Genomic DNA, 26,096 nt, shown 5'->3' with positions numbered 1-26,096 from the left:
GCAGGCAGTATCTCAAACCCGAACCATCCTTCAGGTCAACATGTCAGACGCAGAGCAATACATGAAACCCGCAACGCGGCTCCGCAAACTCCTCTCCCAACCAGGCGTCTGCATCCAAGCCCCAGGTGTATACGATGGTCTCTGCGCGCGACTCGCCATCGAGCAAGGCTTCGAAGTCATGGTACGCCACCATCAGTAGCATAGCGTACCAGGAGTATATGGCTAACAGCAACAGTACCAAGGCGGGTCCATGACAACAGCCGCACGACTCGGCCGAGCCGATCTGGCATTCGCCTCGCTGAACGACTTTGCGCAGAACGCGCAGATGATCGCGAATATCGACCCAAGGATTCCACTAATTGCTGATGCAGATGTTGGATTTGGTTCGCCGCCGAATATCGCGCGTATGGTGCAGACGTATCACTCGTGCGGAGTGGCCGGGTTCCATATTGAGGATCAGGTTGCTAATAAGCGGTGTGGGCATTTGAAGGGGAAGGAGGTTGTTGATTTAGAGTGGGTTCCTGGAATATGAGCCTGGTAGAGGTTTATGTTGTATGAACATCATGGCTAACGTGTTGAAGGACGTGGAAAACGAGAATCCGGGCGTGCGTCATTGGGAGGGATTCTATCTACGGGGGTAGTGATATTGTTATTATTGCTAGGACGGATTCTCTGTCGGTTGAGGGATATGATGCTGCGCTTGAAAGGGTATGATAGCCCCTAATGACCCTATGTACCTGGCTAACCTGATATTCCCTTCAGCTCCTTGCAGCACGAGAATGCGGTGCAGATATGGGTTTCCTGGAAGCAATCGAGACAGGAGAACAGATTAAGAATGCTGTCAAAGTCCTCTCCCCAATGCCAGTAAGTAGGATATCGCATCTTTCCACCATCTCCAGACTAACCAGGTTTCAGCTCATGGTGAACCTGGTTTCAAATGGTAAAACACCGTGGTTTTCACCTGCACAGCTCGGCGAGTGGGGAGTTAAGGTTAGTATATAACTGCCCAATCGACCAACACAAGTTCTAATGCGTTGGAAAATAGCTAGCAATATACCCCGGTGCTGCAGGAAAGTCCGTACTGCACACTATCCGCCGGGCGTACAAATATCTAATGGAGACTGGGAAGGATGATGCAGAAGCCCAGGGCCTCGATCCGAAAGGCTTCTTTGATGTTATGGGATTGCAAAGGGAAATTGAAATCGACCGTCTTGCCGGGGGTGCATCATTTGTTAATGGGGCATGAATTCTCAAATATTATTGAATTGCGTTCTAGCTTTTTATATTTCGCTCGGAAAGATATACATGTAAAGGGCTAGTAGGAACCGCGCTCACCCATTCTCGGCGGGAGGGTAGAATGGCTTCGCAGTCATGATTCAGCATGGAAGTATCTGCCGGTTGGACGTGATATTTTCTGAGTATTTGAGAGACGGACAGGTAAAGCTCTAGGTATGCAAAGCTAGTAATAGCCCCATATTAGTCGGCGAGAACAAAAATAATGCACGGATAAAAAACAGATACATACTGAATGCCAACACAAGCGCTGGCCCCTTTTGAAAATGGAACATAGTACTCATTCCGCAGTATAGACAGCTGATCATTATCATCGCCCTCTAACCATCTTCCCGGCCGATACCGTTCGGGATCAGGGAATGCGGTCTCATCCCGAAGATACCAGATCGGTGAGCTAGAGATCATAGTCTACAGTAACCCCAATTAGTATAGCAACTTGCATGAAATCACAGTAATATGTGTGGAGACGTACACCTTCCGGCACTTGAACACCCCCAAGAACAGCTCCACCTTTGGGCACAATTCTCGGCAGCATCGCTGCTGCTGCACCTGTCCATCGAATGCCCTCCTTGACACAAGCAACCAGGGTAAGAATTGACTCGAGAGCCGTCATTTCCGTGGGCCACTGCGCGGCTTCCAGATCTGAAACGAGCCTATTCTGAAAAGACGGGTTTAACGATAGTGCCCACAATATATGGGCGAGAGTAGAAGATGTGGTGTCCGTTCCTGGTCCGAGCATCTCTTTTGCCTCAGATAAGGCGCACTGTTCAGGGATTCTGCTCCCCGCCATGACTCTTAAGAAGGACATGCTGGAAGCGGTTTCGGTGTCGAGTGTTGATTTCAGTGCGTCATTTGCCCACTGTTTATGTTAGAAAGAGAATGCTCGAGGGCATATAGAAGGAGAAACCTGCCACATCAAATCGTTTCTGGCTCTCAGCCGAAATTGGTTCCCGGCCAGTCAGCTTGAATAGCAAAGTCGACACTAGAGCGTAAGCCCTGACCAGAGAAGGAAAGTTGGTATACATCGGCATCTTGGAGGACTGCAGGTCATTTTGTTTAACAATCTGCAGCTCCTCGCCGGCAATCGCCAAAGATTCTATTGCACCAATGGCATTTCCAAAGGCAAACCTCGCTACCACAATTAAAATAATATGGCATAGAAGATGGCGAGGATTGACTCACAAACAATATCAGCCTCCAAGGCACGACAGGTGGGCACCACATCGATAGGGACACCTTCGGTACTCGATGACTGACATAGCTCGTTGAAACGGGAGACTTCCTCCAACATCATGGGAGTCAAAGCAGGCACTTTGCTCCTGTTGAAAAGGAGGCCCATATGGCGGCGGCGCAGGGCGTGCTCTTTATGGTCACTACCCGTCCAATTCTATTAGATTCCTATGCCACAGTTTGAGGAACAGGCAACCGACGTAATTGAAAATAAAGCGGGATGGCCATCTTGCACAAACTGGCTATACACTCGGGGATCCTTGGCGAAGGCGCTTCCTGGCTTATGGACTTTGTTGTAGATATCTATCCCATAGAATGATACCTGACTCGGCCCGATGCGGACTAGGGGACCTTAACATAGTTAGACTGGTCCGCACGCTCATTTTTGGACAGACATACCAAGCTTTCGGTGCAGCTTTGGCAGGATCAGTGTTAACTGTCCCCGATATTCCGTGGGAAACTCCCATAGTAAGCGTGAAACCGGAGCGAGGATGCCAGCACTGGGAATATGGGATAGCGGAGAGAAGAAGTGCGCGTAGACGATCTATCACAATGTTAGAGGTTTCTTAGTTACAGGAATCAGGACGAACCCTAACTAGAACCACTGAGAGAGCAATCACGCCCCAAACCAGCAAAGCCATATTAAGACGAATACTCAAGGAAAAAAGCTACTCCCTATTTGAAAGAATCAATGCATCCGCTACCTTTATACTGACCTCCATATTTCGTGCCCACAGTAATAAATAACACCATATCACCGACATTTCTCCAATATTGCGCCATTGGTCATGGCTGGGTTATTGACATTAAAGATATGCAAATGTTATTCAGATGACTAAGCGGATATGGCATAAATCTAAGTATAGCTACCCCGCGCATAAGCAACAGTGCAACAACACCAACTTCTTGATCGAGATTCCACAGTAGCGGTGTTTAAACAATATAATCTGTTCGAAGCTACCATGGCGCCTCGGGCAGAAATAGTCGATGGGGTCAAGACCTTCATCCCACTCGGTACAGGCCTATTCTCCCTTATGTCAAAAACACCACTAACAAGTGCCAGAGAACAATCCTGAGATCCTCAAACTCCTCTGCGAGAATCTCCAAGCATCACCGGATCTCAAATTCCACGACATCATCTCAACCGCTCCAGAATTCCTCCAAGAATACCATTTTGGATCCTGTCGCGCCCTCATCGTCCTCACGCATCATCCCATATATCAAGCTGCCCGCTCACACGTCGAACTAACCATACCAGAATACAAAGGCTCCGGCCCCATTGAACCAGTAATATGGATGAGACAAACGATTGGCCATGCTTGCGGTCTGATGGCTCTCCTGCACGCACTCTTCAATCTAGACGGCGGGCGATATGTGAGCCCCGGCACTACCTTAGCTGCACTCCGTCAACAGGCCATCTCTCTCGGTCCCACAGAGCGAGCGCAGCTATTATATGACTCGAGCTTTCTTGAAGAGGCACATATGGATGCAGCTGCGCGTGGTTCCTCAAGAGCCCCTTCACCTCGAGATGATAATCACCACCATTTTCTGGCCTTTGTGCAGAAAGACAGGGAAGTCTGGGAGTTGAATGGTGGGATGAATGGACCATTGCTCAGAGGTGTACTGAGTCAAGGGGAGGATCTTTTGAGTGAGAGAGGACTGGAGCTTACTGTTCGGGATTTCTTGGTTGCTGCTGAGCGGACTGGATGTAATGAGATGAGTATTGTTGCAGTCACTGGAACCGACGGAGGGGCATAAGGTTAGCTGGAAAGTATCTCTCCGAGGGGTAGCAGCTATAGATATCTGGGCTGTGGTGTCAATCATTGGAAGCCCTTGATATCGATTATGTATACTTTGAAGGTAGATGAATTCGCTAACTGGTTGTAACGAACATATACCTTGACACTGTACAACAGAAATATTGAAACAGTATTTTACCATTCGACTAAAAATCCCAATAATGGTATTAGGCCGTCTTTCTAATTGCTTTAGATGCTGACAAGGAATACATAAATATGAAGGATTTCTAACTGGGACAAGCTCTGCATAATGAAATACACAACACTACGTATAAGTCCGCTGGAACAACAGCAAGTTTATTGACGTATACTAAAAAATGACTATATCCCAGCGAAAGGTGTTAATGGCATGCCCATGGCCTCAGCCTGCCGCCTCTCGTACCCAAGGAAAGCCTCTGATATGGCACTCCCCCGAACACCACCACGCACCGCGCCAGCCCTAGTATCACCCCAGTACTCGGCCCACTCAGCGGGCAAAGGCTGGGAGGAAGGAATCGAGAGCCACAGCCGCATGAGATGCCGCTTCTCATCGGGGATCTCAAAATCTTCAAACGGCGTGCGCGAGTGCAACGTCACAAAGCTATTCAGCAGCTGCATATCACCTCGCTCCAGCTCCATAGAATAGCAATACTCCTCACTCGGCATGATAGTATCCATCAAATCCAACGCTTCCTCCTGCAATGCCGTAAGCCGTGGAACCTCAGTCTCAGGGAAGTCTCGCTGCGCAGCAACAATATTCTTGCGATTCGTCCTAGCACAGAGATACGCACCGCTCTCCCCCATAATCGGACAACGATAGTAAGGCGGTTGCGACGGATCCTGTGCATTCTGGTAACTATGGAACCAGACATTCGACTCCAGCACAGGGATCAGGTCCGGGCGAAGCTCAGCGACACGCTCTCGCAGCGCAATGCTGCTCATGACCTTGGACGTGCCTCCGGCCTTTGCAGTGCGTCGACACAAGAGCGCAACCACGTCCGCTGAGTCCTGGTGGAAATCTAATCCTGCATTGGTGTTGTATCCACGCCCGCCCCTCACTTTGTAGCTACCTCCCGCGTCGCGCACATCGTTGATCACCTCGCTGGCGCGGTTCTGGGTGCGCCCAACGCCCATGTACAATCCCATGCCCCAGTATGCGACGCGCATGTCTGCTTCCGTCCACTCGTCCACTGGGAATCCTTTCACCAGGCACATTCCCCAACGATCTTGGGTGGTGGCGATTGCGCGCTCGAGGGCCTTCTTGGAAACTTCCGGTAGTGGGTAGTCGGCCTGCGTCATGTCGAGGAGGGCTTTAGGGTGTTTCTTCGCGTATGCGAGGGCCTCGCGGAAGCCTTCGACTTCTTCGGGTGTGAGGCGTAGAATCCATGAGTTGTCACGCTGGACGTCCTGTGTTTTCCAGGCTTTGGGACCGTTTCCGATGGACATTTTGATGTCAATGCAATGGCAAGTAATGTTCGATGTGGTTTAAGAAAGAAGCTTCAGCAACATCAATGTATAGCTGCTGTATATTAGTTGTTCGAGCATAACCTGTCGTTTGCCGTATTTAATAATGACACCATCCCAGCCATATGTCTACAGAGTCCCCTGTTCAGCACGCTGGAAACATTGTACGCAACACTACTCATCGGAGGCTCCGTCCAGTCTAGCTAAGAAAAATAGACTTTTCGCACCCCGCATTTCATGTTATCCTTGTAATCGGAGTCTCCGGTACCAAGGCCCTAAGGAATTTGGAGTAGGCATATCAGCTCCACCCTTATCTACCACGCGACGAAGGAGGATCCTCCTGTTTAGGGGGCAGATGGAGAAGACCTGTATTACTGTTCTCTTTATCTTGTTTGGTTAGTTAGCTTTGAGAGACAAGCAGATACCCCAGCACACCATGTCAAGACACGCGAGTTCTTATCTTCGACGCTCCTGAACTTACAGTGCGCCACAAGTCCAGGTGGGAGATAGTGGATTGATTAATACATTATATTTATCCTACAGCTCCGGATAGACTTTCTTGAGAATAGTCCGAGGGCATTCCACGACTTTCACCCACGGAGGCTATACACACAATGGCCCGACTTCAGCAGGTCAAGCACGCATTCGCGTCTCCCAGGGCTTTTCTCAAGGCCATCGAGATGAAAGAGACGGATGGGGAGAACAAGGCCGATTACAACGAGGATCTTCTCCCAACAGAGCCAGGTGAGTCTCCTTGCTGGTACTACAGACACTTGCTCATATAGAGCAGAACGACGGTCATGGAGATGGGTACACTTCTTCACGTACTACCTGACGACGTCTTTCTCGCCTACAAGCTACAATCTCGGTGCATCTCTGGCGACTATCGGCCTGGTAGGTGACCTAACCCTCTACGGAGAGAATCGTGTTCTAATGACTGTCCAGCGATGGTGGCATACCCTTATTGCCTCGGCAATCGCCTCCTTATTGCTATCCATCGTGGTATTCCTCAATTCTCGAGGTGCAACGAGATATCACATCGGATTCCCTGTCATCGCACGAGCGTCTGGAGGGCCACGCGGAGCCAAATTCTTCATTTTCATCCGGGGTGCCGTAGCAGTCATTTTCTTCTCGACAAACCTCTACTACGGCGGAATGCTCATGGCCATCGTACTCAGATGCATATTCGGGACAGCATGGGATAATATCCCCAACCATCTCCCAGCGGACGCCGGAATCACCAGTGCAAATCTGCTAGCATTCTTCATCTACTGGTTCTTCCAAATGGCCCTCATGTTCGTGCACCCGATTGTCCTCCGACATATCTTCGTCATCAAGGCATTCTACTGCACAATTGCCCTGTTCGTGGTGCTGGGCTGGGCAATCCACCAGAACGGCGGCTCGTTGGGTAGTTTCCATTTCGATGGGCAGGTTATTCTCTCTGGATCACAGCTTGTCTGGCCCATGATCTCTGCTATCAACTCTATATGTGCTGCCCTATGTCCGATTTTGATTAACCAGCCCGATATCGCGCGGTACGCGAAACGCCCGTCCCAAGCGACCTGGTCTCAAACGCTGGGTATCTTCATCAGCAAGATCCTGATCATGTTCCTCAGCGCGGGTACAACCAGCGCGGCACAGGGGTTTCTGGGTACCTCCTACTGGAACGTATGGGATCTCTACGATGCAATTTTGACCACGTACTGGGGTCCCGGTGCTCGAGCTGGTATCTTCTTTGCATGCTTCGTTAGTCCGCCATATCCACCCTGATATCTTCACCATTGACCAAGTTTCCAGGGAATGGTCCTCGCCATTCTGGCCACGAACGCAGGAACAAACTCCCTCCCAGCAGGCGCCGACATGAGCGGTCTGCTACCGCGGTATATCAACATCGTCCGCGGGCAGATTATATGCGGTCTTCTCGGCCCACTCTTCTTCCCCTGGAAGATCATCGCCAACGCGCAAAGTTTCCTCACCTTCCTATCCTCCTACACCGTATTTCTCATGCCGATCTGCGGTATCATGGTGGTGGACTACTGGCTCATCCGGCGCGGAAACATACACATCCCATCGCTTTACAGCCGCGAGCCAGGAACGCCGTATACCTACTGGAAGGGATGGAATCTGCGGGCCATTGCGGCGTGGGTGGCCGGTACCGCATTCGTTATCCACGGTGTTGCTGGGGAGTTGAAACCGGAGTTAACAGGCCAGGGGAGTAAGAATATGTATAAGATTGGGTTCTTGCTTAGTTTTTTTATGGGCTCGGTGGTTTACTTTGCTGGTTGTTTGTTTTTTCCTGTGCCTGTCTACCCGGTGGACAAGGAGGATACGCCGGCTACTTGGGAATACCTGGCTGATTCTGAGGGATTCTTTGATGGGGAAACGCGAGATACTATCAGGCTGGGGGCTGGGGTTGTTGTGGGTGTGAAACTGGATGGGGATGGAGGTGAATTTGCAGGTCCCAAGAAAGAGGTGGTTTAATTAGTTCCTAGTCTCAACATTATGATATCTTCTTTTTCCTGAAGCGGACCGGTGTAGCCTTGTACTACCCCACAATTAGACAGTAACCGTCGTTGGTCAAATCTATCTACCCCATATCGAGTTGGAGTATCTTCCTCCTCGGCTCTTCGGCAACGCTGCAAAAAGGCAGCAGATACTCTAGCGCTGCACTAGTGCTGACTGCCGACTGCTGATAGATAGATATCGCATCCTCCGTCCGGACCCTCCGCTCTCCATCACCATGGACATTCATGCATACCCATCTTCGGCAGGCATGGACATGTCTGGGGTAGTTCCACCTGTGGATAGCCCCCGCATACCTCGGCAGACACGCCAGCGTGGAATGGGACGGACTGCATGCTCCAGATGCAAGACTAGGAAGCAGAAGGTATGCCCTGGCCTGTACTAGGGAATCGGCCATTCCACTAACAGTTTCTTGTCTAGTGCGATGGACGGCTCCCCGCCTGTTCAAGCTGTACAAAGTCCGGAGCCATATGCGACTTGCAAAATGTTCGCGGGGAGGATCTCGTTGTCGCGAAGTAAGCCAGATACCTGTTTCCAATGTGGGAATGACTACTTAACGACCTAAGATACATCCAAAGCCTCGAAAGCAAAATCGCCGAACTCGAGCTTCAACTCGTACGAGACCAGCAATCGCAGTCGCAGCCTGAACAGCCACAGCAGGAGACTCCCAGGTTCCCCCTCCAGGGACGGATCGGAATCGGCGGTGTAGTCAACTCGCTTTGTAGTGACCTGCCCGAGAGATCTTCAGTATCTGAATCTCTGCAGTTCGGCGTCCATCTCGCTCTCAATTTAGGCAGTTCTCCTAATTCAACGGGAGATGTCCATACCCAACATGGCATTGCAGAAACTCCAACTGCAGCCAGTCCAGGAGAATATCCATTCATCAGGTCGCTCGCGAATAACGCTGAAGGAGCTAGTCCACCCTCAGAGGAGCTAGGAGCGAAGCTCATCGACGCGTATTCGGAGAGGTTAGAGTGGAGATATCCATTCTTGGACCTAGAGGAGGTCAGAGAGCTTCATCGAGATCGAGAGCGTCTATCACAGGCCGCAACCCAGCAATTCGGGCTATTCAAACTGTACCTCGTGTACGCTATAGGATCAGGGCTTCTCGACTTGACAGAGAAACGAACGTCATCACCCATGCCAGAGGTAAGTTACCCTGAAATAAAGGAACTATGTCTAACAATGAACAGGCCTTCTACTCAGCTGCTATGCAGCATATCCCAACTGCACGAAACACGCGATCTCTTGAGAATGTTGAGGCAATGGTTTTACTAGCGCTGTTTCACCTCCGCACCTTCATCAGCCAGGAACTCTGGTATCTAATTGGGTTTGCCATGCGAACCTGCATCCACCTAGGCATGTACCTTGCTCGTAGAGAAGCTGGTCTTCCTGCGGCGGTTATTCAAAGGCGTCGGAAACTATTTTGGACCGTCTACTCCCTCGAGCGGAATGTTTCCATTGCACTCGGATACCCCGTTAGCCTGCCCGATCGGTTAATAGACGTTGAGCTGCCGGTTATAACGGGAGACAGAGCGCAGGACGATGAGAGACTGCAGCAGGCCATCTTCATATTCCAGCTCAGGAGAATCGAATCGCGCATCCATCACTCTATCTACCGGAATGACCGAACATTGGAACAGCTCCTACCCAAGACGTCCTGGCACTACCAGCAACTGCAACAATGGAAAGAGGGTATTGTATCGTCCATGGGTCCAAATCCAGATCCACAATCGTCAACGAATAACGACTCCAACCGTCTGGACTACTTACTCCTACACTATCACCGCGCCATCAGGCTCCTCGTCCAACCCTTTCTGTCAATACTACCCAGCTCAGATCCGTACTACAAGGCATGTCTCGAGTCCGCCGGTCAAATATGCCAGCTGCACAAGAGACTCCATCAGAACTCCGATTACGGACATAGCTTCATAGCCGTGCAGACTGTCTTTGTTTCAGGTATCACGCTGCTGTATTGTCTATGGATCCATGGCAGTGATATCTGGAGTATCCGACTAAGCAATCATCTCCGTGCCTGCTCGAGCGTACTATTCGTCATGGGCGATCGGACACCTTGGGTGCGACGGTATCGCGATGCTTTCGAGGCACTGGTCACCGTGACCATGGAGAGATTGGAGGTGCAACAGTCTAGCACTGATAATTCTCTATCCATGCAGGATACTGCTGTTGCACCGAATGCCCAAATGCGTGATACTCTTACGGGTGTTAGCACACAATTTCCCACTATGAACGAATGTCCCCCTGGAGACCCAATGCCGATGCCGCCGCCGTTACAGGTGCTTCAAGACCGCTGGATGGAATTTGATACCATGGCCGTCGTCAATGAGCTTGTAAACTGGACTGACCCAGGGATGTCTGGACCAACGCCATACATGGACTTTGGAGCCTACGGAGGTAGTAGCTGTGATGAATGGCAGCTGCCGTAGACAAATAACAAGTTTATATCAACTACTTGATGTATTTACGATCACTTCCTCCCCTCGTCCACCCACTTCCTATCCGCCTGATAAGGAAACGTAGAGCGGAAGTGCTTCGCGATATCCCTCCTGGTCGTCACCCAGACATCTGGTTTATCTGCGACGTACTTCATAAAGTTGCGCAGCGCCTCACATCGTCCAGGCTTTCCAATTATACGCGTATGCAGTGGGATGTTCATCATCTTCCCGCCCTCACGGTACAGCATGTCGAAGGTATTCTTGAGATACTTCTCGTAGGTCTCGCCCACACTCGAGCCAAATCCAGGCGACATGTGGAATTTGCCGTCGTTGCAGTCGTACTGTATCATCAGTCATTTTATTATCTTATGTATGGGGACAAGGGTGACAGCTTTACTCACATTATACGGAATCAAAAGCATCCCCTCCCTCTCCTTCTCCGGCAGACTGTCCTCCCACGGTAAATCCAGCCAATACGGCACATCATCATTATAACACTCCGAGCTCCAAAGAAACTCAGCTCCCAACTCCTTCCAAATCTCCGGGAAAAGATGATGCGTCTGCGGCGTCCCTCGCCCAAAGTACGCACCCACCGGCATCTCCCCACTAACCTCCTTCAACAACAGCAAACTCTGCTTGACATACTCTTTATCCTCCTCAATGGTATAATCCCAGGTATCCCTCCAGCGTAATCCATGACTCGCAATCTCATGACCATCACGCACGAGAGCCTTCGCAAAAGTCGGATTCTTCTTCATTGCCACGGCCACGGCATAGGTCGTGAAATTCCACCCAAATTCTTTGAATAGTCGCATAAGTCGCCACGAGGCAACACGGCTCCCATACTCAAAGTCGTGCTCGGCGTTTATGTACCGTGCGTTTGTACGATGCCCGCCCGACGCGCCTTTTTCCCAGAGATAGGGCTCGGAGATGTCGTCCCCGTCGAGGATGCAGCGTTCGCCTCCTTCTCTGGTTCTGTTAGAAATGTAATCACATTTGGTTGGGGAGTGAATTACTCATAATTAAGAACAAACGAGACTGCAATGCGTGCGCCATTGGGCCATTTCGCGTCGAAGCCTTCCTCGCCGTAGCCTTCGAAGTCTCGCGGGACTTGGTATTTCTGTTCGATGTGGACCATTTCGCTGGTAGTTGAAGTTGGGAAGAGAGTAGTAGTCTGTCTGTCTCCAACTTAAATGGCCAAGTACTCCGTATACCAATATCGGCTTCCTTATCGTATCGTGCGGGGTCGGTTCCTCCGTCGGAGGCTCCGGCTTATCAGGAGGATTGGATGGGATGGGATTGCCGAGGCTAGATTTACTATCTTTGTTGGAGGACAAGATTGGAGTAGCAAGAACTATCTTTATCAGTTAAGGATGCACACGGTGAGCTCATCCTTGAGAATCAATCATATCAAACACTATGGCTTCCACACGAGAAACGCTGCTCTCTACAGCCAAAAAAGTATCATTCGAGATCCCAAAAGATGAAATATCAGAGTATGAAGAGCTTCTCTCCCGCACAAAGAAGACCCTCGAAACCGTCGCCGCAATGGATGGTAGGCACTCATCCCTGAATGCCCATCACCAAGACAAAGCCCTAATAATATGTATAGACTACCAACCACAACCAAACCTAACAATCCACCCCAGAAAAAACATCTACCTCCCACCACCCCAATCCCCTTCAAACCCCCTAAACGCCTGGGCCTGGCGCTTCACTCTGGCCTCCACATCCCCCACAACCAACACACTAGCCACGAAAACCCTCTGCCTCAAAGACAACATCTGCGTCGCCGGCATCCCATGCCTACTCGGCACATCCACAATAACCCCCTGGACCCCGCAAACCGACGCAACAATCGTAACCCGCATCCTGGACGCCAGCGGAACCATCACCGGAAAGGCTGTCTGCGAGAATCTCTCCCGCGGCGCCGTAAGTTCCACCGCCGCCACAGGACCGGTCCATAACGCTTACGCGTTCGGGTATTCCGCGGGCGGGAGCAGTTCCGGCACGGGGGCGCTTGTCGCGTCTGGGGCTGTGGATATGGGGATTGGATGTGACCAGGGTGGGAGTATACGTATCCCTGCGGCGTTGAACGGGTTATATGGGTTTAAGCCGACGGCGGGGCTTGTGCCATACACGGGGATTGTGAGTAATGAGGCGAGTGTTGATGTTGTGGGGCCTATGACGAGGAACTGTAGGGATGCGGCGGTGCTGCTGGGTGTTATTGCCGGGTGGGATGGGCTGGATGATCGGGCTGGGCCCGGGGTGAAGGGTGTTGGGGATATTCCGTGTTATGAGCGGTTGATGGAGGAGGGGGTTGAAGGGGTTAGGATTGGGGTTTTGAGGGAGGGGACTCCGGGTGGGATTGATCCTGGGGTTGAGAGGAAGTTCAGGCAGGCTGTTGGTGTTTTTGAAGGACTGGGTGCGAGTGTATGCGAGGTCAGCGTGCCGCTTCATGCGCAGGCGAGGAGTGTTTATTCGGTGCTGAGCAAGATGGGGAATCATATGGGGATGTTAGGGCAGGCAACGGGACGGCGGCAGGTCATGTTAACTGATCTATACGAGAAGAAGGATTTTCCTTACACGCCTGAAGTCATCAGCAAGGTACGTCCAGTAAACTGCCTAAATAATTCCAACGTGTTAACGAGACAGATGAGCGTCATGAGCAAAGAAGGGCTGCTGAGCGGAGAATTCGCGTGGCAGCACTACACAGCAGTCTATCCAAAGGCAGTGAACATCATGCGCAAGTTGAAAGATCTCTACGATGAGGTCCTCTCCTCTGTTGACGTGATAGTAATGCCGACGACCCTTTCGCCTGCAAGGCCTCTCCCACCGGTAGACGCAAGTCCACTGGCTCAAATAGACGCAGCGAAAGGAATGACGGAAAATACCTGCTCCTTCAATGCTACGGGACATCCTGCACTGGCGATGCCGATTGGGTTTGTAGCGGCGGAGGATGAGAGTATACAGTTGCCGGCTAGTATGCAGATTGTGGGGAGATGGCATGATGAGGTTATGATTTCGCGATGTGCGTATGCATGGGAGAAGGCGGTTGACTGGAGAGATTTCTAGTCAAATATTATTTGATTTGTTAAAATATTATGAAAATAGCCAGGTGTGTCGAGAATATATATATTCGTTTCGGGAACTGTACCCCTTTTTAGATTATTTGCTAATGTTTCCTAACGGCATATAGACTGACCGGATAGACAGCCGGCTGTATAAATATATACAGGTTTTCCTGGTCAGTGATGCAACCCCAGAAAGCAGTGACAGCCGTAGCCTGCTCCAACAGCAAAAGTACGAAAGCCTGCAGATCGAGCTGAGCCAAGTGTGTCGTCCCTGGCGTGGACCTTCTCCAAACCAGTCAGACGCAGGGGCCCCCCAGCGTTCCCACATTCCTGCATTCCGGCCGTTCGAGTCATGACAGATCACAATGACGCGTAGTCTTGGGTTTAGTTTAAATATACGGCTGGACTGAAAAGAGTGTCCAACTTCTAACTTTCTCCGATGCAGTGGTTGAATGGTCATACAATGTCATAAATACGATGCATTATCCAAAATAACAAGGGTATCCCGCAGGTAATAAACGCAGAAAAACAATTCAACCGCTTTCATCGAACATCCGGTTTCCGAGCATACACCACCGTTCCGGGGAGATAGGCGTGGGTGCGGTAATCTCGCAGCGATGCCCGCATCTGCGCGAGGTGTAACTGAGCACTTTCATACGACCAGCCCAGCGTGGACGTCAGCAGGCGGAGCATGAAGCCCTCCACGCCGCCGTGGAGACGGAATTGGTTCCAGCGGCCGAGTTCGTGCATTTTTGGATCGGCGCTCCATCTGCGGAGGTTAGCCACGTCAAACTAAACACGGTGACGATACCAACCCATTCATAGGCCATTTATAACCCGTCTCAACGACGTCCACGAAACCAGCTTGTTTCAGTCGCGATGCGGACTCCTCCCAGATTTTAAAGGTCTTTCCGAATCTTTCGCCCGACTCGACGACTACCTGCCCCCATTGGTGATAGAAGTGGTCTGGACCCATTGTGTCGTCATCGGCGACGGGTTGGACAGAGTGTTCGACGACTTCAATATACCCTCCCGGCTTGAGGCAGTGCAGGCAGTTGCGGAAGAACTCGTCCCAGTCGGGGATGCAGCCGAAGAGCTCGCGGATGTGGATAAAGTCGAATTGGTTTTCAGGGTATGTCCAGGGCAGGGTGATGTCGTCGATTTCGAAGGTGCAGTTTGGGGGGACGAAGGCGGGTTGGATGGGGGAGAGGTCGACGCCGGTGACGCGGGCGCTGGGGAACTCGTCGGCGGCGTCTCTGGTTGCAGTGAGTAGGTGAGCGAATTGGATGACTGGATCGAACATACATTGCCCAGATTCCGGTTCCTGTTCCGACGTCAAGAATATCCTGCTCGATCAGTACGAGTCCATGGCTGCCCAGGTGGTTGAGGTACCTGCGGGTTTTCGACCGGGGCCAAGTGAAGCCGACCGTCGAGAGTGAGGAAATACATGTGATGGGCGAGGTCTTGCTGGGCGTTTGCGCTTTCATCGTTCGGGCCCTAGCGATATGAGCACGGAAACACTACAGCCCGGTGACAACCTACCCAGTATGCGCCGTCGCGATAAGAGTGGTAGCGACGGCCAAACTCGTACCTGTAGTCTGTGATATACGTGGACAGAGACTTGGTGTCATCCCCAATCAGCGAGTCGTCCCCGTACGCGGAATCGCCATCGGAAAACTCCTCATAACGGCCGCCAGAGGGATGATACTGGTCCATGTCGGAGTTGATGAGCGAAGCGATGGGGATGGAGGCGTTGGAGCGGTCGCAGGCCTGGCTGACCATGGTGGTGGGTGGAGCAGCCAGGAGAGCGGAAAGATCTCGGGCACAAGGGATCGGAACCGTGGATCGAGAGATCTGGCAGAGAGTAGATTTAATCAGATCGCAGCAGTTGTCAGACTGATCACATTCCAGTCCTTGCAGACGTGAGGTTAATCAGGGGATGAAGTCGGACGCTGACACATCCGAGGGACACAGTGTGACAATCTCTTTGTTCTTCTTCACGCTGAACTCTCGTCTCCACCACGAAGCTTGTCGCACGTGAATTCACAGTGAGAATATCATAATACGCGGTCGCCATGATTCATAAGCAGCCCATCATGCCATGCAGATCCGCAGCAGTGAATAATGAGACTCCACAGATATGATTTAATGAAAGTCTTGGTTTCAGCCGGCAGACGGTCTGATCCCGCATTCCTGAGCTCCGCCATGTCAATAAATCTGCTGTCATCCCTTGCCTTCTTTTCCCTCTGTCCTAGTCTACAATCATCATGAGTGTCCTACGTAGACTGTCGGCCCTGGTCCAAGGCCGGCAAACCGCTGCGCCCGATACGACCGTGCTGATCGTTGGTGCAGGTAAGCTCCATCACACAAGAACCATGCACAATCTGACGATACAGGCTCAACTGGTCTCGCCCTCGCCCAGGGTCTGAAAAAGGTGACCACCACCAATCCATCACACCAATCCTTCAATTCAATCCATTACTCATCTGCCATGGACAATCCACTAACAATCCTGCAGGCTGGAATCCCCTACATTGTCGTCGAGAAGAACGAGAGCCTGCATGCACAGCCCCGAGACTGGAACATGGGCATGCACTGGGGCGCCGAATCACTGCAGGCCCTGCTCCCCCCATCCAAGTGGGCGCGCCTGCAGAGCGTACAGGTCGACCCCTCCACGCCCACCCCCGACACCGACGCAATCAACTTCCTCAACGGCCAAACCGGCGATCTTATGACCTCCATCCCCGCGAACAAATTCTACCGTCTACGTCGACGAAAACTCCGCTCCCTGCTCGCCGAGGACCTAACCATCCGCTACTCCCATAAAATCGAATCAATCACATATTCTCCAGACGGCAAACACGCAATCGCCCACTTCACCAATAACAACACCATAAAAGCATCCCTTATCGTCGGTGCCGATGGCGCCCGCTCGGCCGTGCGCTCGCACCTCCTAGGCCCAGAGCTTGGCTCCGTCCGCACCCTCCCCTACAGCGCAACATTCGTACAAGCGCGCTACTCCGCCGAGCAAGCTCTGTTCCTGCGGAAATTCCACCCGCTCTATCTCGCATCCATAAACCCGGCCAACCTGTTCGCATTCTTCGGCCTCCACGATATCCCAGACCCTGCCAAGCCCGAGACATGGACTTTCTTCTTCTACATCTCGTGGCCGTGTTCGCTAGAGGAGCAGGTCCAAACAGCGCACTGGACTGATGCGCAGCGTCTGCAGCAGGGGAAAGACTTTTCGAAACATTTCACAGAACCCTGGAAGTCGGCGTATGAATGGCTGCCGGACGACCAGAAGGTGTGGTATATGAATCTTACGGACTTTGACCCCGGGGCGGAGGGGCATCGGTGGGATACGCATGATGGGCGGGTGACGCTTGCTGGGGATGCGGCGCATGCCATGACGTATCAGCGGGGGCAGGGGTTGAATCACTCTATTACGGATGCGGGGAGGCTAGCAGCTGCGATTAAAGACTTTGTTAAAGAGAAGAGGCGCAGGGCGGATGCGGTCGCACAGTATGAAGAGGAAATGATTGCCCGCGGTGGAGGGGAGGTGCGCATGTCGTCGACGAATACAGAGATGGTGCATGACTGGAGCAAGGTCCAAGAGTCACCTATTATGAAGAGTGGGATGACGAAGGTGCAGGATATTAAGAAGCAGCAGGCGTAGTCGATGTTATATCTAGACACCTCCCATTTCACAGCGAACTTTTTAATATCTAATGATTTAACCCAGTTATTTCAGCATAAGCAAAATCCGCCGGCGCAAGAACCGCCTCCCGATCACCACATGAATAAAGTCCCAGCATGGCCCCCGTGAACGGCGCTCCAACAGGCAGCGGTGCTTCAACAAGGTCTCTATTCTTCACCTCCCCAACCCAGTACATCTCTAGACCTGCATCTGCACCACCCGGCAACACTTCCCGGAATCCAAACCGGTACGCATCACCGCATTCAATCCGAAGTATCACGTCACTATCCGGCGAAACCAGCGGGATATCCACACCCTGAGCCTCCGGTGCTGCGCTTGTAGGTGTAAATCGGATAATCCGCTTCCCAGCATCTGTATCCGACGTTGAAGATGGATCTAAGCGGACACCGATACTGACATGCGTATAATAATTTAAATAAACCACCGTCCCAGCCTCGACATTTACCGAGTCAGGAAGAAACCTCAACCTCGTCTCCCAAACACAGAATCTATGCGTTTGTTTGCGCAAGAAGAGCGTCGGACAGGCAGGTGTCGAGAGAGTATACGGAGCGCCGTGGAGACGTAGCCCACCTTTATTACCTGGTTGGGTGCATAGAATAGTGTAGTCCTTCTTCACGGGCGTATTCTTCCTGTACCACCCCAGCTGCAGGGTCGGAGAGGTGAACTCGTCGCGCCATTCAACAGGCGGCGCGTACTCATAAAGATGAGGCGAGTCGTTCTGTAGGGTTATTTTCTTCCCGGAGTTTACAACCGGCCAGTCGTCGACCCAGTCAACGGGGACGAGGAATGTTTCCCTCCCTAAACAAGTTAACATTGGACTTTGAATAAAAGAGTGATGGAGGTATACCGAAAACACTTTCCTCCCACCTCCCCTCCGCCTCCCTCCAAACAGGCCTCACCCCTAGAAATACCCCCCACCAGCGTCCGGCCTCATCAACCACAAAATCCGCATGTCCCGTATTCTGAATCTCATCATGAACCCCATTTCTCCAAAGCGGATTCACCGGCCCAGGCGTCCAGGGTCCAAACGGGCCGTCTTCGCTGCGGAAAACCCACTCGCAGTGTCCAGACTCCGTCCCACCTTCTGCTGTGAAGAGGTAGTAGTATTTCCCGCGCTTGAAGATATGAGAGCCTTCAGAGACACCAGAATTCGAGGAGCGGATGAGTTTGGGTTTTGAAGTCGGTGTTCCCGTTTCGAGGTCAATGGTGCAGATATGGATGCCAAAGTCTTTTAACTGTTTTGTACCAGCCGGGACAGGCGTTCTGTCGTGTTTGCGGTATGTACTACTTAGGTAGACAGTACCATCCGTATCAAAGAAGAGCTTGGATACATTAGCACCTGAACTATAATTAGGCATGCAAGCATGTAGGAGGTGGCACAGGTCATACATCCTGATCAAACCCGACAGCATCAAACCAAACCGGTTCACTCCAACTGCCCTCATCCCAAATATTATTCGTCTTGACATAAAACCCCCTCGGCCAAACCCTATCGTCATCCTGCGGCCGATACCGGGTAAACGCCGAGGTAACGATATAAAACACCCCGTCGTTATATCTGATCGTGGTCGCCCACACTCCACCCCCGGGCTCGGGGGTCTGGATCTGCAGCTGCGATGGCCGGGCTAGTGCGTGCCCGATGAGTGTCCATTTTATCAGGTCCTTGCTGTGGTAGATTGGGGCGGAGGGTGTGTATTCGAAGGTGGATGTTACGAGGAAGTAGTCCCCTCCGACACGGATTATGGATGGGTCTGGGTTTGAGCCTGGGATTATTGGGTTTGTGTACATTTTGGTGAATTTTGGAGGGGAAGATGTTCCTGAATGAAGCTGGGGTGGGGTTGATATAGACACTTGGAAAGGTGGTCATTGGTGGAATATATAGATCGAATATCCGGATCGCCGGTAGAATGGATGAACTGGAGCTTGGATAGCTGCATATCAGGCTAAATAACGTTCTCAGATGCAGTTTCGATGGTTCTTTAAGGCGTTCTCGGCCTGTCAGGCAAATAATGCTCAGTGGGGCTTAAAAGTGTATTTATAATTTAAAACTAGTAAGATCCAACAATCTATAAACACCGCCAAAAGAAACAGAGTTGGATGCTCTACATGGTTCACGTCAAACCAACAAAATCAATTATTGGCAGAAAGCCAGACTTCATGAGCCTTCTTCTGTCGTTCCCACTCCTTTCGCAGCTTCTTACTGCGACTCTTATTCACCGGCTCCCCTGCTGCGTCTTTCGTCGGAAGCCCGTCCTCATCCCAGGCACTAAACTCGTTGGTCTTGAACATGTCCAAAGGACCTACTTTTCCCTTCTCAAGCCTCTCGCGGACAAGTTTATCTTGCTTATCCTTCTCCTCATGTTTGCGCTTGGCTTGTTGAGCAAGTTCTTCACGGGCTTGTATGATATCCCTAGTCACTGCCCGAACTAGGGCCGGCATATCTTCCCGGTCTTCAAGGTAAATGCCGAGATTGAAAAGGTCAACATCGCGTAGACGATCAGATAGGGAGAGTATTTCTTTTGAAATATTTACTCCCCCTTCCTTCAGCGATGAAATACCCGAGCAGAAGCTATCAAGGATGCCGGCATATGGTCTAGCGGCGTCCGAAACACCAACTGTGACGGCCGATTGCTCTATGATCCTTTCAAGCTGTTCAGTGGTAATGGGGATATCCGATTTAGCAGCACGACGCAATGAGTCTCGCATAGCCGATAGTTGATATACAAACGGTTTAGCAGCATCAGGGATGTCAATTCCCTCCCATCCAATGCCTGCAATATCAGGTAAAGCTGCACCGTTCAGTCCAAGAATCGTCACGATTCGAGTCACCCATCGTGCTGCGGCGTCTACCGCTGCTGGATCCAATGACCGCACATCCTGGGTGTTGAAAACTGACACCAGATCCGAAATAGCGCCCATGGCTTTTGGCGTGTTGAATGAATCGCAAAAGTGTTCGTGAACCCTATCCTGGGCCACCTTGAGAGCCTCTAATAGCGAGGATTCAGCAGAAGACTTTGGACTAGCTCGACTAGCAGCATCCTTCGCCTTGATGAAGAAGTTGGTTAGTTTATCTTCCCAGGACGACGAGGCCTTGACCAGCTCCTCCGATATCTCAACACCATCTCGCCAGCCGCCTAATAGAAAGACAATCCTCAGCCCCCGCGGGGTCCAATCGCCTCGATCAAGAGCGTCGCGGACCGTCGTGAAATTCTTCAAGCTTTTCGACATCTTCGACCCCTGGATCGACAAGTGTCCCATGTGCAGGAAGTAATTGACCCATTGGCGACCATGGCACCAAAACGCCTCGCTCTGGGCCAGTTCATTATCATGGTGCGGGAACGCCAGATCAACACCCCCAGAATGGATATCAATCTGGCTCCCCAATCGACTCGAAGCCATTGCTGAACATTCGATATGCCACCCAGGACGTCCAGGTCCCCAGGGACTCGGCCAGGCTGGCTCACCAGGTCGAGAAGCCTTCCAGAGTGCGAAATCATCTGGCGATCTCTTCTGCACGGCTTTGGCTAATGCGCCCTCCCCGTCTCGCTGCAGGGGCTGGTTATCTCGATTCCATGGCTCGAGCCTGGCGTAGTGATTTCCGGCTTTCTCGAACTCTTTTATGTCGAAGTAGACGGATCCATCGGGAGTGACGTATCCGAATTGATTTCCCACGATCTTCTCCACGAAGTCTGCGATCTCTTGACCGTATTCTGTGACTCGGGTTATTTCGTCTGGGTCCAGGATGTTTAGGGCTCGCATGTCTCTCATAAAATGGTCTTCATATTTCCGGGTGAGTCTTGTGAAGATGTCGTATGCATCACCTGGCACAGTCGACCCCTTCAGACTATCAATGTAAGGAAGGTAGACTTCCTTGGTAGCATCGTAAAAAGCATCACTCGTTATGCTTCCTTCCAACGAATTCACCTCTTCCGGTTGAGCTTCAAAGGCTTTCATAACCTTAGCAATCATCCCCGCAGCCGGAATAACCGTATTAACATGCATCCGTATCTTCGCCTCAATATCACCAGGTTTCCCCTGCGGGTCCAACGCCCCTCCTCTGAGGACAGCACCATATACATCCTCAACCCTCTCAGCAAACACCCCAGGCTCGATATCATCATCATCATCAAGAAGCCGCAAATTCTCCCTCACATAAACCCCAAACGCCTCCCTCACATCCCTCAGAACACGCCTCGTAAGCACTGGATTCTCCTCCAAATACCCCTGAAACAAATACTGCTGCCGCCCACGGATAATAATCTTATCATCCACATCAGTAATGTTCATGACAAAGCGCACATCGAAGCGGAAATAATCCCGCATGACGCGGCGCAGGATATCCGTGCTCATGTAATTGCGCGCATGGCCGAGGTGTGCGTCGTCGTAGACTGTTGGCCCGCAGGCGTACCAGGTTACTTTCTTTCCGGTTGGGTCGATTGGGATGAAGCGGGTTTTGGATCTTGTTAGGGAGTTCCAGATTGTTAATGGAGGGAGTGTGGAGGTGGAGAAGGAGATGGAGGGATGTGACGGTGGGGTCCAGGGTGGTTGTTTGCGGGACTCCATAGCGTTAATCTGGTATGAATGGTAATTCCAAGTTGAGTGGAAAGAATATGATTTTGTTGCTTATTTAGAGGTAAATATGGCGATAGTGACACAATAATTTGACTCATCGTGCCCTGCAGCGCCGCATTCCAGATGTGGAATAGTTGGCCTCAGGCTGCATTGTGAATCATGATAGACATCGGAGACAACTAATTGGCAGGAATGGTTGCACAGCGAACTCGAATAGTCTTGTGTGTTATAAAGAGATATTCATTACTTTTCATCTTTGAATCTCGCACCAAGGAGACGGGGATATCTTGAACTACGCTACCAACATCCAAGGTATCATTCAACATCATATCAACATAAGAATTTTGGAAAGAAAAGTAAAGAAAAGAAAATAAAAATCAAATCCTTCTCGTAAAATCATAATACTCCCGCTTATAAACAGTATCCTCCGTCGACTTCGCCGACGCCACATCCATATGAATATCCGTCTTCATCACAATCCCATCCTGATCCCGATCTTGGTCCGGATTGCCGCCGGTAACAATAGCATCCTGACTCCCCAGTGTAATATCGCCCTTCCCCAGACGCCTGTTACTCTTCAATGGCGTCCGTCGCTGCATGAAATAGCTTGCGTTGGGAGATTTCGCGCTGGTATTGTGCGTGGAGCCGAATATAGACGGGGCGTAGGTTTTGACGAGGATGGAGAGGGAGGGGGCGCAGCCGCAGAAGATTGCTGTAGATAGACAGTTAGGTCTGGTATCTTATCCTGTTTTGTTAGGGGTGAATACATACCAACATAAGCCTCGATCGTGCACCAGTTAAGGGAGTCGGCAAGGAGGAGGTAATACTCTTCTTCGGCGGAGGAGAGTTTGGTCACGAAGTTGTAGCGAACGCAGGCAGCTAGCAGCAGTATTAGCAATAATCAAACAGGTAAATGGAAGATGGATTTACCAGCAATGGATAGAATGCCTAGTCCAAAAATCCCTAGGATAGCGCCCTTCTTTCGCCAGCTCAACTGCAGAGTATACAGCATTGGGACTGGGAGTAGATACGTCAAGATGTCTGTAACGATATTTAAAATGCCATTGACTTCGTAAAAACGCTGCTGCGGTCCCATTTCCATGCAGCCGTCCGAGGTTGGATCCGTCCAGAACAAGGATGGAGGACTACAGCCTGACAAAGCGCCGATGAAGCTCGCAAGAGACAGACCAATATTGAAGAACATGACGAAGAAGACAGCCCAGCGCATATGCTTTCGGGGATCGAGACGGAGGTAGAACCACAGCAGCGACATTTTGACGAAGCCCATGGAAGCGGTATATAGGAGGCGCGTAACCCAGATGCACTGCAGTGGTTAGAATGGTTATTATCGGAATGGGACTTGCATACCTTCAGCATAGGCACGGTGTCGCTGGTCGATATAGCGAGGGCGTGTTTTCCGATTCCATAGTTCGATCCGATCATGATCGTTATTGATAGTCCGAAATTGAGTACCTGGTGTAGGTGAGTATAAATCGACTGCCGTATAGATTAGGCTTACTGCTCCAATTATCATCAATACTTTATTTGTTAGTTTCGCTCTCCATTGAGTCTCAATGACTTACTATCATCCGTCCCCAGAGCGCGGAGCATGAAGGTGCGAGCATAAATACGCAGCGCAATGATAATCGAGTCAAACACGATGAACCCAATTCCCACGCCGAAGGTCGCCGCATGGCGATTCTCTGAGACATCGATTTGGGGCTCTGTATTCTGCCTGGCATTCATGTTTGACAAGTGGTGGAGGACGAAGAGAAACCACAGCCAGGTACAACAGGCTAAGTATGCAAAGCCATTCCCAACAATTTGTCACCTTGTGCAGCAAAAGGCCTCGTAAGTTTTCGCAGACGCAAGCTCTCTACATCCTTGTCAGACCAGGCCAATCATGAATAACGGCCCCAATGGACGAAGGAACGAGGGCCACTCTAGAAAGTTGGGGCTAAAAAGTTAAACTTCAGGATGCGATGCGGAACCGAGGGACCGCGGAATCAACTATTATCAGGCCATTGAGGGCTCTCATCGAAGGAGCAACAAGCGCCAGGCATCGGACACTTGGAGCGAAATGGAGCTGGCTGGTGCGATTATCGTCGATTCAGCCCCCAAACTCCACGGCCAGGCAGAGTCAATTCAATGTCAGCTCATCCACTGCCGGTTCTACCAATGGAATCTCATTATCCGGAATGAATGTGGCCCTGGTCAGCCATAGTGCAGTTATAGAGTGCGACGGACTCTGCTCGGCCCGGGCTGTCCCACCCTGAAACGCCGACGGACAACATGATTCATTCGTGTCTGTGCCGCCCCCAGAAGGAGTTCGTTCTTGACACGAGTAGCGAGGGCTATCGGGTCCACTTGAATGGCACTTTGACGTTTCCCAGATTAGCGGCCAATGGCGCTGGTACCGAGGGACACAAGCGAGGACTGCTCTTAAACATAGCCCCTCCTGTCAATTGCTCCGTAAACGAAAAAGAGAAAACAATCGCAATGGCTGAACCGAAGAACGTTGCATTGGTCTTTGGAGCCAGTGGTATCTCCGGCTGGGCTGTCACCAAGTGCGCGCTCTCATACCCCACGCCCACCACCTTTGACAGGGTGATCGGCTTGACGAACAGACCACTGCCCCTGGAGAAAAGTGGCCTACCGCAGGATCCTCGATTGGAGCTGCATCACGGTGTGAATCTGCGAGAGGGCCTTGACGACGTGCGGTCTCAATTGCAGGCCAAAGTTCCCAACCTACAGGATGTCACCCATGTGTACTATCTCGGTGAGTAGAAAATAACATACATAGCTCACTAGCTAACAGCACAGCGTACTCCAATGCAACCGCCTACTCCGTGGACGTGATGGCCATCCGGGACATCAACGAGAAAATGACCTACAACGCCGTCCACGCCGTCGACCAGCTGTGCAAGAATCTCAAATTCTTCGTTCTTCAAACCGGAACAAACGTACGTACACGTATCCTCCAGTTAACAACCTGCTAACCAGCACAGAACTACGGAGTCGCCGTCTTCCGCTTCCAGGAGCACATCAAGATCAACCCTCCCCTCCGCGAAGACAACCCACGCATCCCTTCTCCCTGGGGCGACGAGATCTTCTACTACGCCCAAGTCGACCTAATCAAGAAAGCCAACAAGGGCAAATCCTGGAAATGGTGCGAAGTCCGCCCAGACCAGATCGTCGGTGCGTACCTAACACCACACCCTAACTTCCCCTCCACCCAGTTCAATTATACTAAACAGCTTGGGGTACAGGCCACGTCCCCATCCCCACAAGCATGACATACGTCGAGCCCATCGCGCTCTACCTCATGCTCTTCCGGTACATCAACGGCCCCGGCGCAACCGTCGTCTTCCCAGGTCCCTACACGAACTACATCCACACCTACACGCCGTCCTCGCAGGACATCATCGCCCGCTCGGAGCTATACCTCTCGATCGAGACGCCGGAGCGCGCACACGGAGAAGCATTCAACACAGCAGACAGCGCCACGCCCATGCCCTGGACGGTTGTCTGGCCGAAACTATGCGAGTACTTTGGTCTGCACGGGCAAGGCGCGAGTCCCGAGGATAAAGGGTGGAAGGATATTGATAAGTGGTGGGCTGCGCATCAGGGCGAGTATAGGCAGATGTGTGAGGAGTACGGGTTAAATGTGCGTGAGATACCTGAGGAGACATGGATTTTCATGGCTGCGGGCTTTAGCTTTCTCGGGAGGAATCGCGAGATGAGTTTGGATAAGATTCGCAGTGTTGGGTTTACGGAGGAGTATCCGGTTGCGCATGGCTATTTCCGGGTGTTTGAGCGGTTGGTTGAGGAGAGGATTCTTCTTAGCAAGGATGATTGGACGAAGTAATATACTGGTAAGAGATGTTAATTTGTCTGTATAGATATATTCTTTTTGTAAAAGGAATGACGTTGTGGCTCTGGGAGATGTGTGAAGTGGGAATTCTATCGACATGGTAGATTTTACCAT

General features: G+C 51.3%; 14 protein-coding genes across 14 annotated transcripts; 7 read left to right on the top strand and 7 right to left on the bottom strand.

The window, feature by feature from the left end:
• Positions 1 to 40: 40 nt before the first annotated feature.
• ASPVEDRAFT_88408 (isocitrate lyase/PEP mutase family protein) lies at positions 41 to 1,246 on the top strand (the record flags this gene model as incomplete). The annotated part of the gene is made up of 6 exons (XM_040818311.1): positions 41 to 181; positions 236 to 513; positions 582 to 708; positions 763 to 864; positions 916 to 990; positions 1,046 to 1,246. 6 exons carry the CDS (start codon positions 41 to 43, stop codon positions 1,244 to 1,246), a joined length of 924 nt encoding a protein of 307 aa, XP_040672915.1.
• A 26-nt stretch (positions 1,247 to 1,272) lies between these two features.
• ASPVEDRAFT_88407 (cytochrome P450) lies at positions 1,273 to 3,164 on the bottom strand (the record flags this gene model as incomplete). Its single annotated transcript, XM_040818310.1, has 8 exons — positions 1,273 to 1,459; positions 1,526 to 1,701; positions 1,766 to 2,152; positions 2,208 to 2,425; positions 2,476 to 2,666; positions 2,724 to 2,874; positions 2,923 to 3,067; positions 3,114 to 3,164. 8 exons carry the CDS (start codon positions 3,162 to 3,164, stop codon positions 1,273 to 1,275), a joined length of 1,506 nt encoding a protein of 501 aa, XP_040672914.1.
• A 263-nt stretch (positions 3,165 to 3,427) lies between these two features.
• ASPVEDRAFT_177593 (uncharacterized protein) lies at positions 3,428 to 4,467 on the top strand. Its single transcript, XM_040808794.1, has 2 exons — positions 3,428 to 3,537; positions 3,587 to 4,467. Exons 1-2 carry the CDS (start codon positions 3,486 to 3,488, stop codon positions 4,279 to 4,281), a joined length of 747 nt encoding a protein of 248 aa, XP_040672913.1. The 5' UTR covers positions 3,428 to 3,485; the 3' UTR covers positions 4,282 to 4,467.
• Positions 4,468 to 4,643: 176 nt separating this feature from the next.
• ASPVEDRAFT_33389 (TauD/TfdA family dioxygenase) lies at positions 4,644 to 5,747 on the bottom strand (the record flags this gene model as incomplete). Its single annotated transcript, XM_040810723.1, has 1 exon — positions 4,644 to 5,747. One exon carries the CDS (start codon positions 5,745 to 5,747, stop codon positions 4,644 to 4,646), a length of 1,104 nt encoding a protein of 367 aa, XP_040672912.1.
• Positions 5,748 to 6,304: 557 nt separating this feature from the next.
• Positions 6,305 to 8,285, top strand: ASPVEDRAFT_155057 (nucleobase cation symporter-1 family protein). The gene is made up of 4 exons (XM_040808435.1): positions 6,305 to 6,509; positions 6,556 to 6,659; positions 6,711 to 7,511; positions 7,563 to 8,285. The coding sequence occupies exons 1-4, from the start codon at positions 6,380 to 6,382 to the stop codon at positions 8,244 to 8,246; spliced, it is 1,719 nt and encodes a 572-aa protein (XP_040672911.1). The 5' UTR covers positions 6,305 to 6,379; the 3' UTR covers positions 8,247 to 8,285.
• Positions 8,286 to 8,516: 231 nt separating this feature from the next.
• ASPVEDRAFT_201776 (Zn(II)2Cys6 transcription factor) lies at positions 8,517 to 10,735 on the top strand (the record flags this gene model as incomplete). The annotated part of the gene is made up of 4 exons (XM_040809354.1): positions 8,517 to 8,652; positions 8,709 to 8,803; positions 8,855 to 9,437; positions 9,482 to 10,735. Exons 1-4 carry the CDS (start codon positions 8,539 to 8,541, stop codon positions 10,733 to 10,735), a joined length of 2,046 nt encoding a protein of 681 aa, XP_040672910.1. The 5' UTR covers positions 8,517 to 8,538.
• On the bottom strand, positions 10,729 to 11,924 carry ASPVEDRAFT_65641 (uncharacterized protein). The gene is made up of 3 exons (XM_040815826.1): positions 11,761 to 11,924; positions 11,146 to 11,713; positions 10,729 to 11,085 (listed from the first exon to the last, which is right to left on the bottom strand). Exons 1-3 carry the CDS (start codon positions 11,880 to 11,882, stop codon positions 10,777 to 10,779), a joined length of 999 nt encoding a protein of 332 aa, XP_040672909.1. The 5' UTR covers positions 11,883 to 11,924; the 3' UTR covers positions 10,729 to 10,776.
• Positions 11,925 to 12,163: 239 nt separating this feature from the next.
• On the top strand, positions 12,164 to 13,819 carry ASPVEDRAFT_141521 (uncharacterized protein; the record flags this gene model as incomplete). Its single annotated transcript, XM_040807757.1, has 3 exons — positions 12,164 to 12,299; positions 12,357 to 13,351; positions 13,400 to 13,819. 3 exons carry the CDS (start codon positions 12,164 to 12,166, stop codon positions 13,817 to 13,819), a joined length of 1,551 nt encoding a protein of 516 aa, XP_040672908.1.
• A 542-nt stretch (positions 13,820 to 14,361) lies between these two features.
• Positions 14,362 to 15,600, bottom strand: ASPVEDRAFT_88400 (uncharacterized protein; the record flags this gene model as incomplete). Its single annotated transcript, XM_040818308.1, has 5 exons — positions 14,362 to 14,587; positions 14,619 to 15,074; positions 15,124 to 15,164; positions 15,211 to 15,315; positions 15,361 to 15,600. The coding sequence occupies 5 exons, from the start codon at positions 15,598 to 15,600 to the stop codon at positions 14,362 to 14,364; spliced, it is 1,068 nt and encodes a 355-aa protein (XP_040672907.1).
• A 485-nt stretch (positions 15,601 to 16,085) lies between these two features.
• ASPVEDRAFT_141331 (FAD-dependent oxidoreductase) lies at positions 16,086 to 17,494 on the top strand (the record flags this gene model as incomplete). The annotated part of the gene is made up of 3 exons (XM_040807737.1): positions 16,086 to 16,170; positions 16,215 to 16,252; positions 16,337 to 17,494. The coding sequence occupies 3 exons, from the start codon at positions 16,086 to 16,088 to the stop codon at positions 17,492 to 17,494; spliced, it is 1,281 nt and encodes a 426-aa protein (XP_040672906.1).
• A 49-nt stretch (positions 17,495 to 17,543) lies between these two features.
• ASPVEDRAFT_56618 (glycoside hydrolase family 43 protein) lies at positions 17,544 to 19,324 on the bottom strand (the record flags this gene model as incomplete). The annotated part of the gene is made up of 3 exons (XM_040815236.1): positions 17,544 to 18,334; positions 18,384 to 18,858; positions 18,926 to 19,324. The coding sequence occupies 3 exons, from the start codon at positions 19,322 to 19,324 to the stop codon at positions 17,544 to 17,546; spliced, it is 1,665 nt and encodes a 554-aa protein (XP_040672905.1).
• A 228-nt stretch (positions 19,325 to 19,552) lies between these two features.
• ASPVEDRAFT_46520 (uncharacterized protein) lies at positions 19,553 to 22,141 on the bottom strand. Its single transcript, XM_040813570.1, has one exon. The coding sequence runs from the start codon at positions 22,097 to 22,099 to the stop codon at positions 19,667 to 19,669; it is 2,433 nt and encodes an 810-aa protein (XP_040672904.1). The 5' UTR covers positions 22,100 to 22,141; the 3' UTR covers positions 19,553 to 19,666.
• A 344-nt stretch (positions 22,142 to 22,485) lies between these two features.
• ASPVEDRAFT_65636 (uncharacterized protein) lies at positions 22,486 to 23,854 on the bottom strand (the record flags this gene model as incomplete). Its single annotated transcript, XM_040815825.1, has 6 exons — positions 22,486 to 22,820; positions 22,880 to 22,987; positions 23,039 to 23,432; positions 23,477 to 23,581; positions 23,628 to 23,647; positions 23,692 to 23,854. The coding sequence occupies 6 exons, from the start codon at positions 23,852 to 23,854 to the stop codon at positions 22,486 to 22,488; spliced, it is 1,125 nt and encodes a 374-aa protein (XP_040672903.1).
• Positions 23,855 to 24,445: 591 nt separating this feature from the next.
• On the top strand, positions 24,446 to 26,050 carry ASPVEDRAFT_177567 (SDR family oxidoreductase). The gene is made up of 4 exons (XM_040808793.1): positions 24,446 to 24,887; positions 24,932 to 25,071; positions 25,117 to 25,306; positions 25,378 to 26,050. The coding sequence occupies exons 1-4, from the start codon at positions 24,608 to 24,610 to the stop codon at positions 25,974 to 25,976; spliced, it is 1,209 nt and encodes a 402-aa protein (XP_040672902.1). The 5' UTR covers positions 24,446 to 24,607; the 3' UTR covers positions 25,977 to 26,050.
• The last annotated feature ends 46 nt before the right edge of the window (positions 26,051 to 26,096 follow it).

The sequence above is a fragment of the Aspergillus versicolor genome, assembly GCF_001890125.1.
Source record: "Aspergillus versicolor CBS 583.65 unplaced genomic scaffold ASPVEscaffold_12, whole genome shotgun sequence".
NCBI classification, from domain to species: domain Eukaryota; kingdom Fungi; phylum Ascomycota; class Eurotiomycetes; order Eurotiales; family Aspergillaceae; genus Aspergillus; species Aspergillus versicolor.
This window is presented reverse-complemented; position numbering and strand designations above follow the sequence as displayed.

Excerpts from the sequence above, each read along its gene's own strand:
- ASPVEDRAFT_177593 (XM_040808794.1), top strand. The coding sequence starts at position 3,486 with ATGGCGCCTCGGGCAGAAATAGTCGATGGGGTCAAGACCTTCATCCCA. Across the intron at positions 3,538-3,586 it reads CAAGACCTTCATCCCACTCG|AGAACAATCCTGAGATCCTC; the intron begins GTACAGGCCTAT and ends AACAAGTGCCAG.
- ASPVEDRAFT_155057 (XM_040808435.1), top strand. The coding sequence starts at position 6,380 with ATGGCCCGACTTCAGCAGGTCAAGCACGCATTCGCGTCTCCCAGGGCT. Across the intron at positions 6,660-6,710 it reads CTCTGGCGACTATCGGCCTG|CGATGGTGGCATACCCTTAT; the intron begins GTAGGTGACCTA and ends ATGACTGTCCAG. Across the intron at positions 7,512-7,562 it reads GTATCTTCTTTGCATGCTTC|GGAATGGTCCTCGCCATTCT; the intron begins GTTAGTCCGCCA and ends CCAAGTTTCCAG.
- ASPVEDRAFT_65641 (XM_040815826.1), bottom strand. The coding sequence starts at position 11,882 with ATGGTCCACATCGAACAGAAATACCAAGTCCCGCGAGACTTCGAAGGC. Across the intron at positions 11,714-11,760 it reads TCGTTTGTTCTTAATTATGA|AGAAGGAGGCGAACGCTGCA; the intron begins GTAATTCACTCC and ends TAACAGAACCAG. Across the intron at positions 11,086-11,145 it reads TGCTTTTGATTCCGTATAAT|TACGACTGCAACGACGGCAA; the intron begins GTGAGTAAAGCT and ends CTGATGATACAG.
- ASPVEDRAFT_46520 (XM_040813570.1), bottom strand. The coding sequence starts at position 22,099 with ATGGAGTCCCGCAAACAACCACCCTGGACCCCACCGTCACATCCCTCC.
- ASPVEDRAFT_177567 (XM_040808793.1), top strand. The coding sequence starts at position 24,608 with ATGGCTGAACCGAAGAACGTTGCATTGGTCTTTGGAGCCAGTGGTATC. Across the intron at positions 24,888-24,931 it reads CACCCATGTGTACTATCTCG|CGTACTCCAATGCAACCGCC; the intron begins GTGAGTAGAAAA and ends CTAACAGCACAG. Across the intron at positions 25,072-25,116 it reads TTCTTCAAACCGGAACAAAC|AACTACGGAGTCGCCGTCTT; the intron begins GTACGTACACGT and ends TAACCAGCACAG.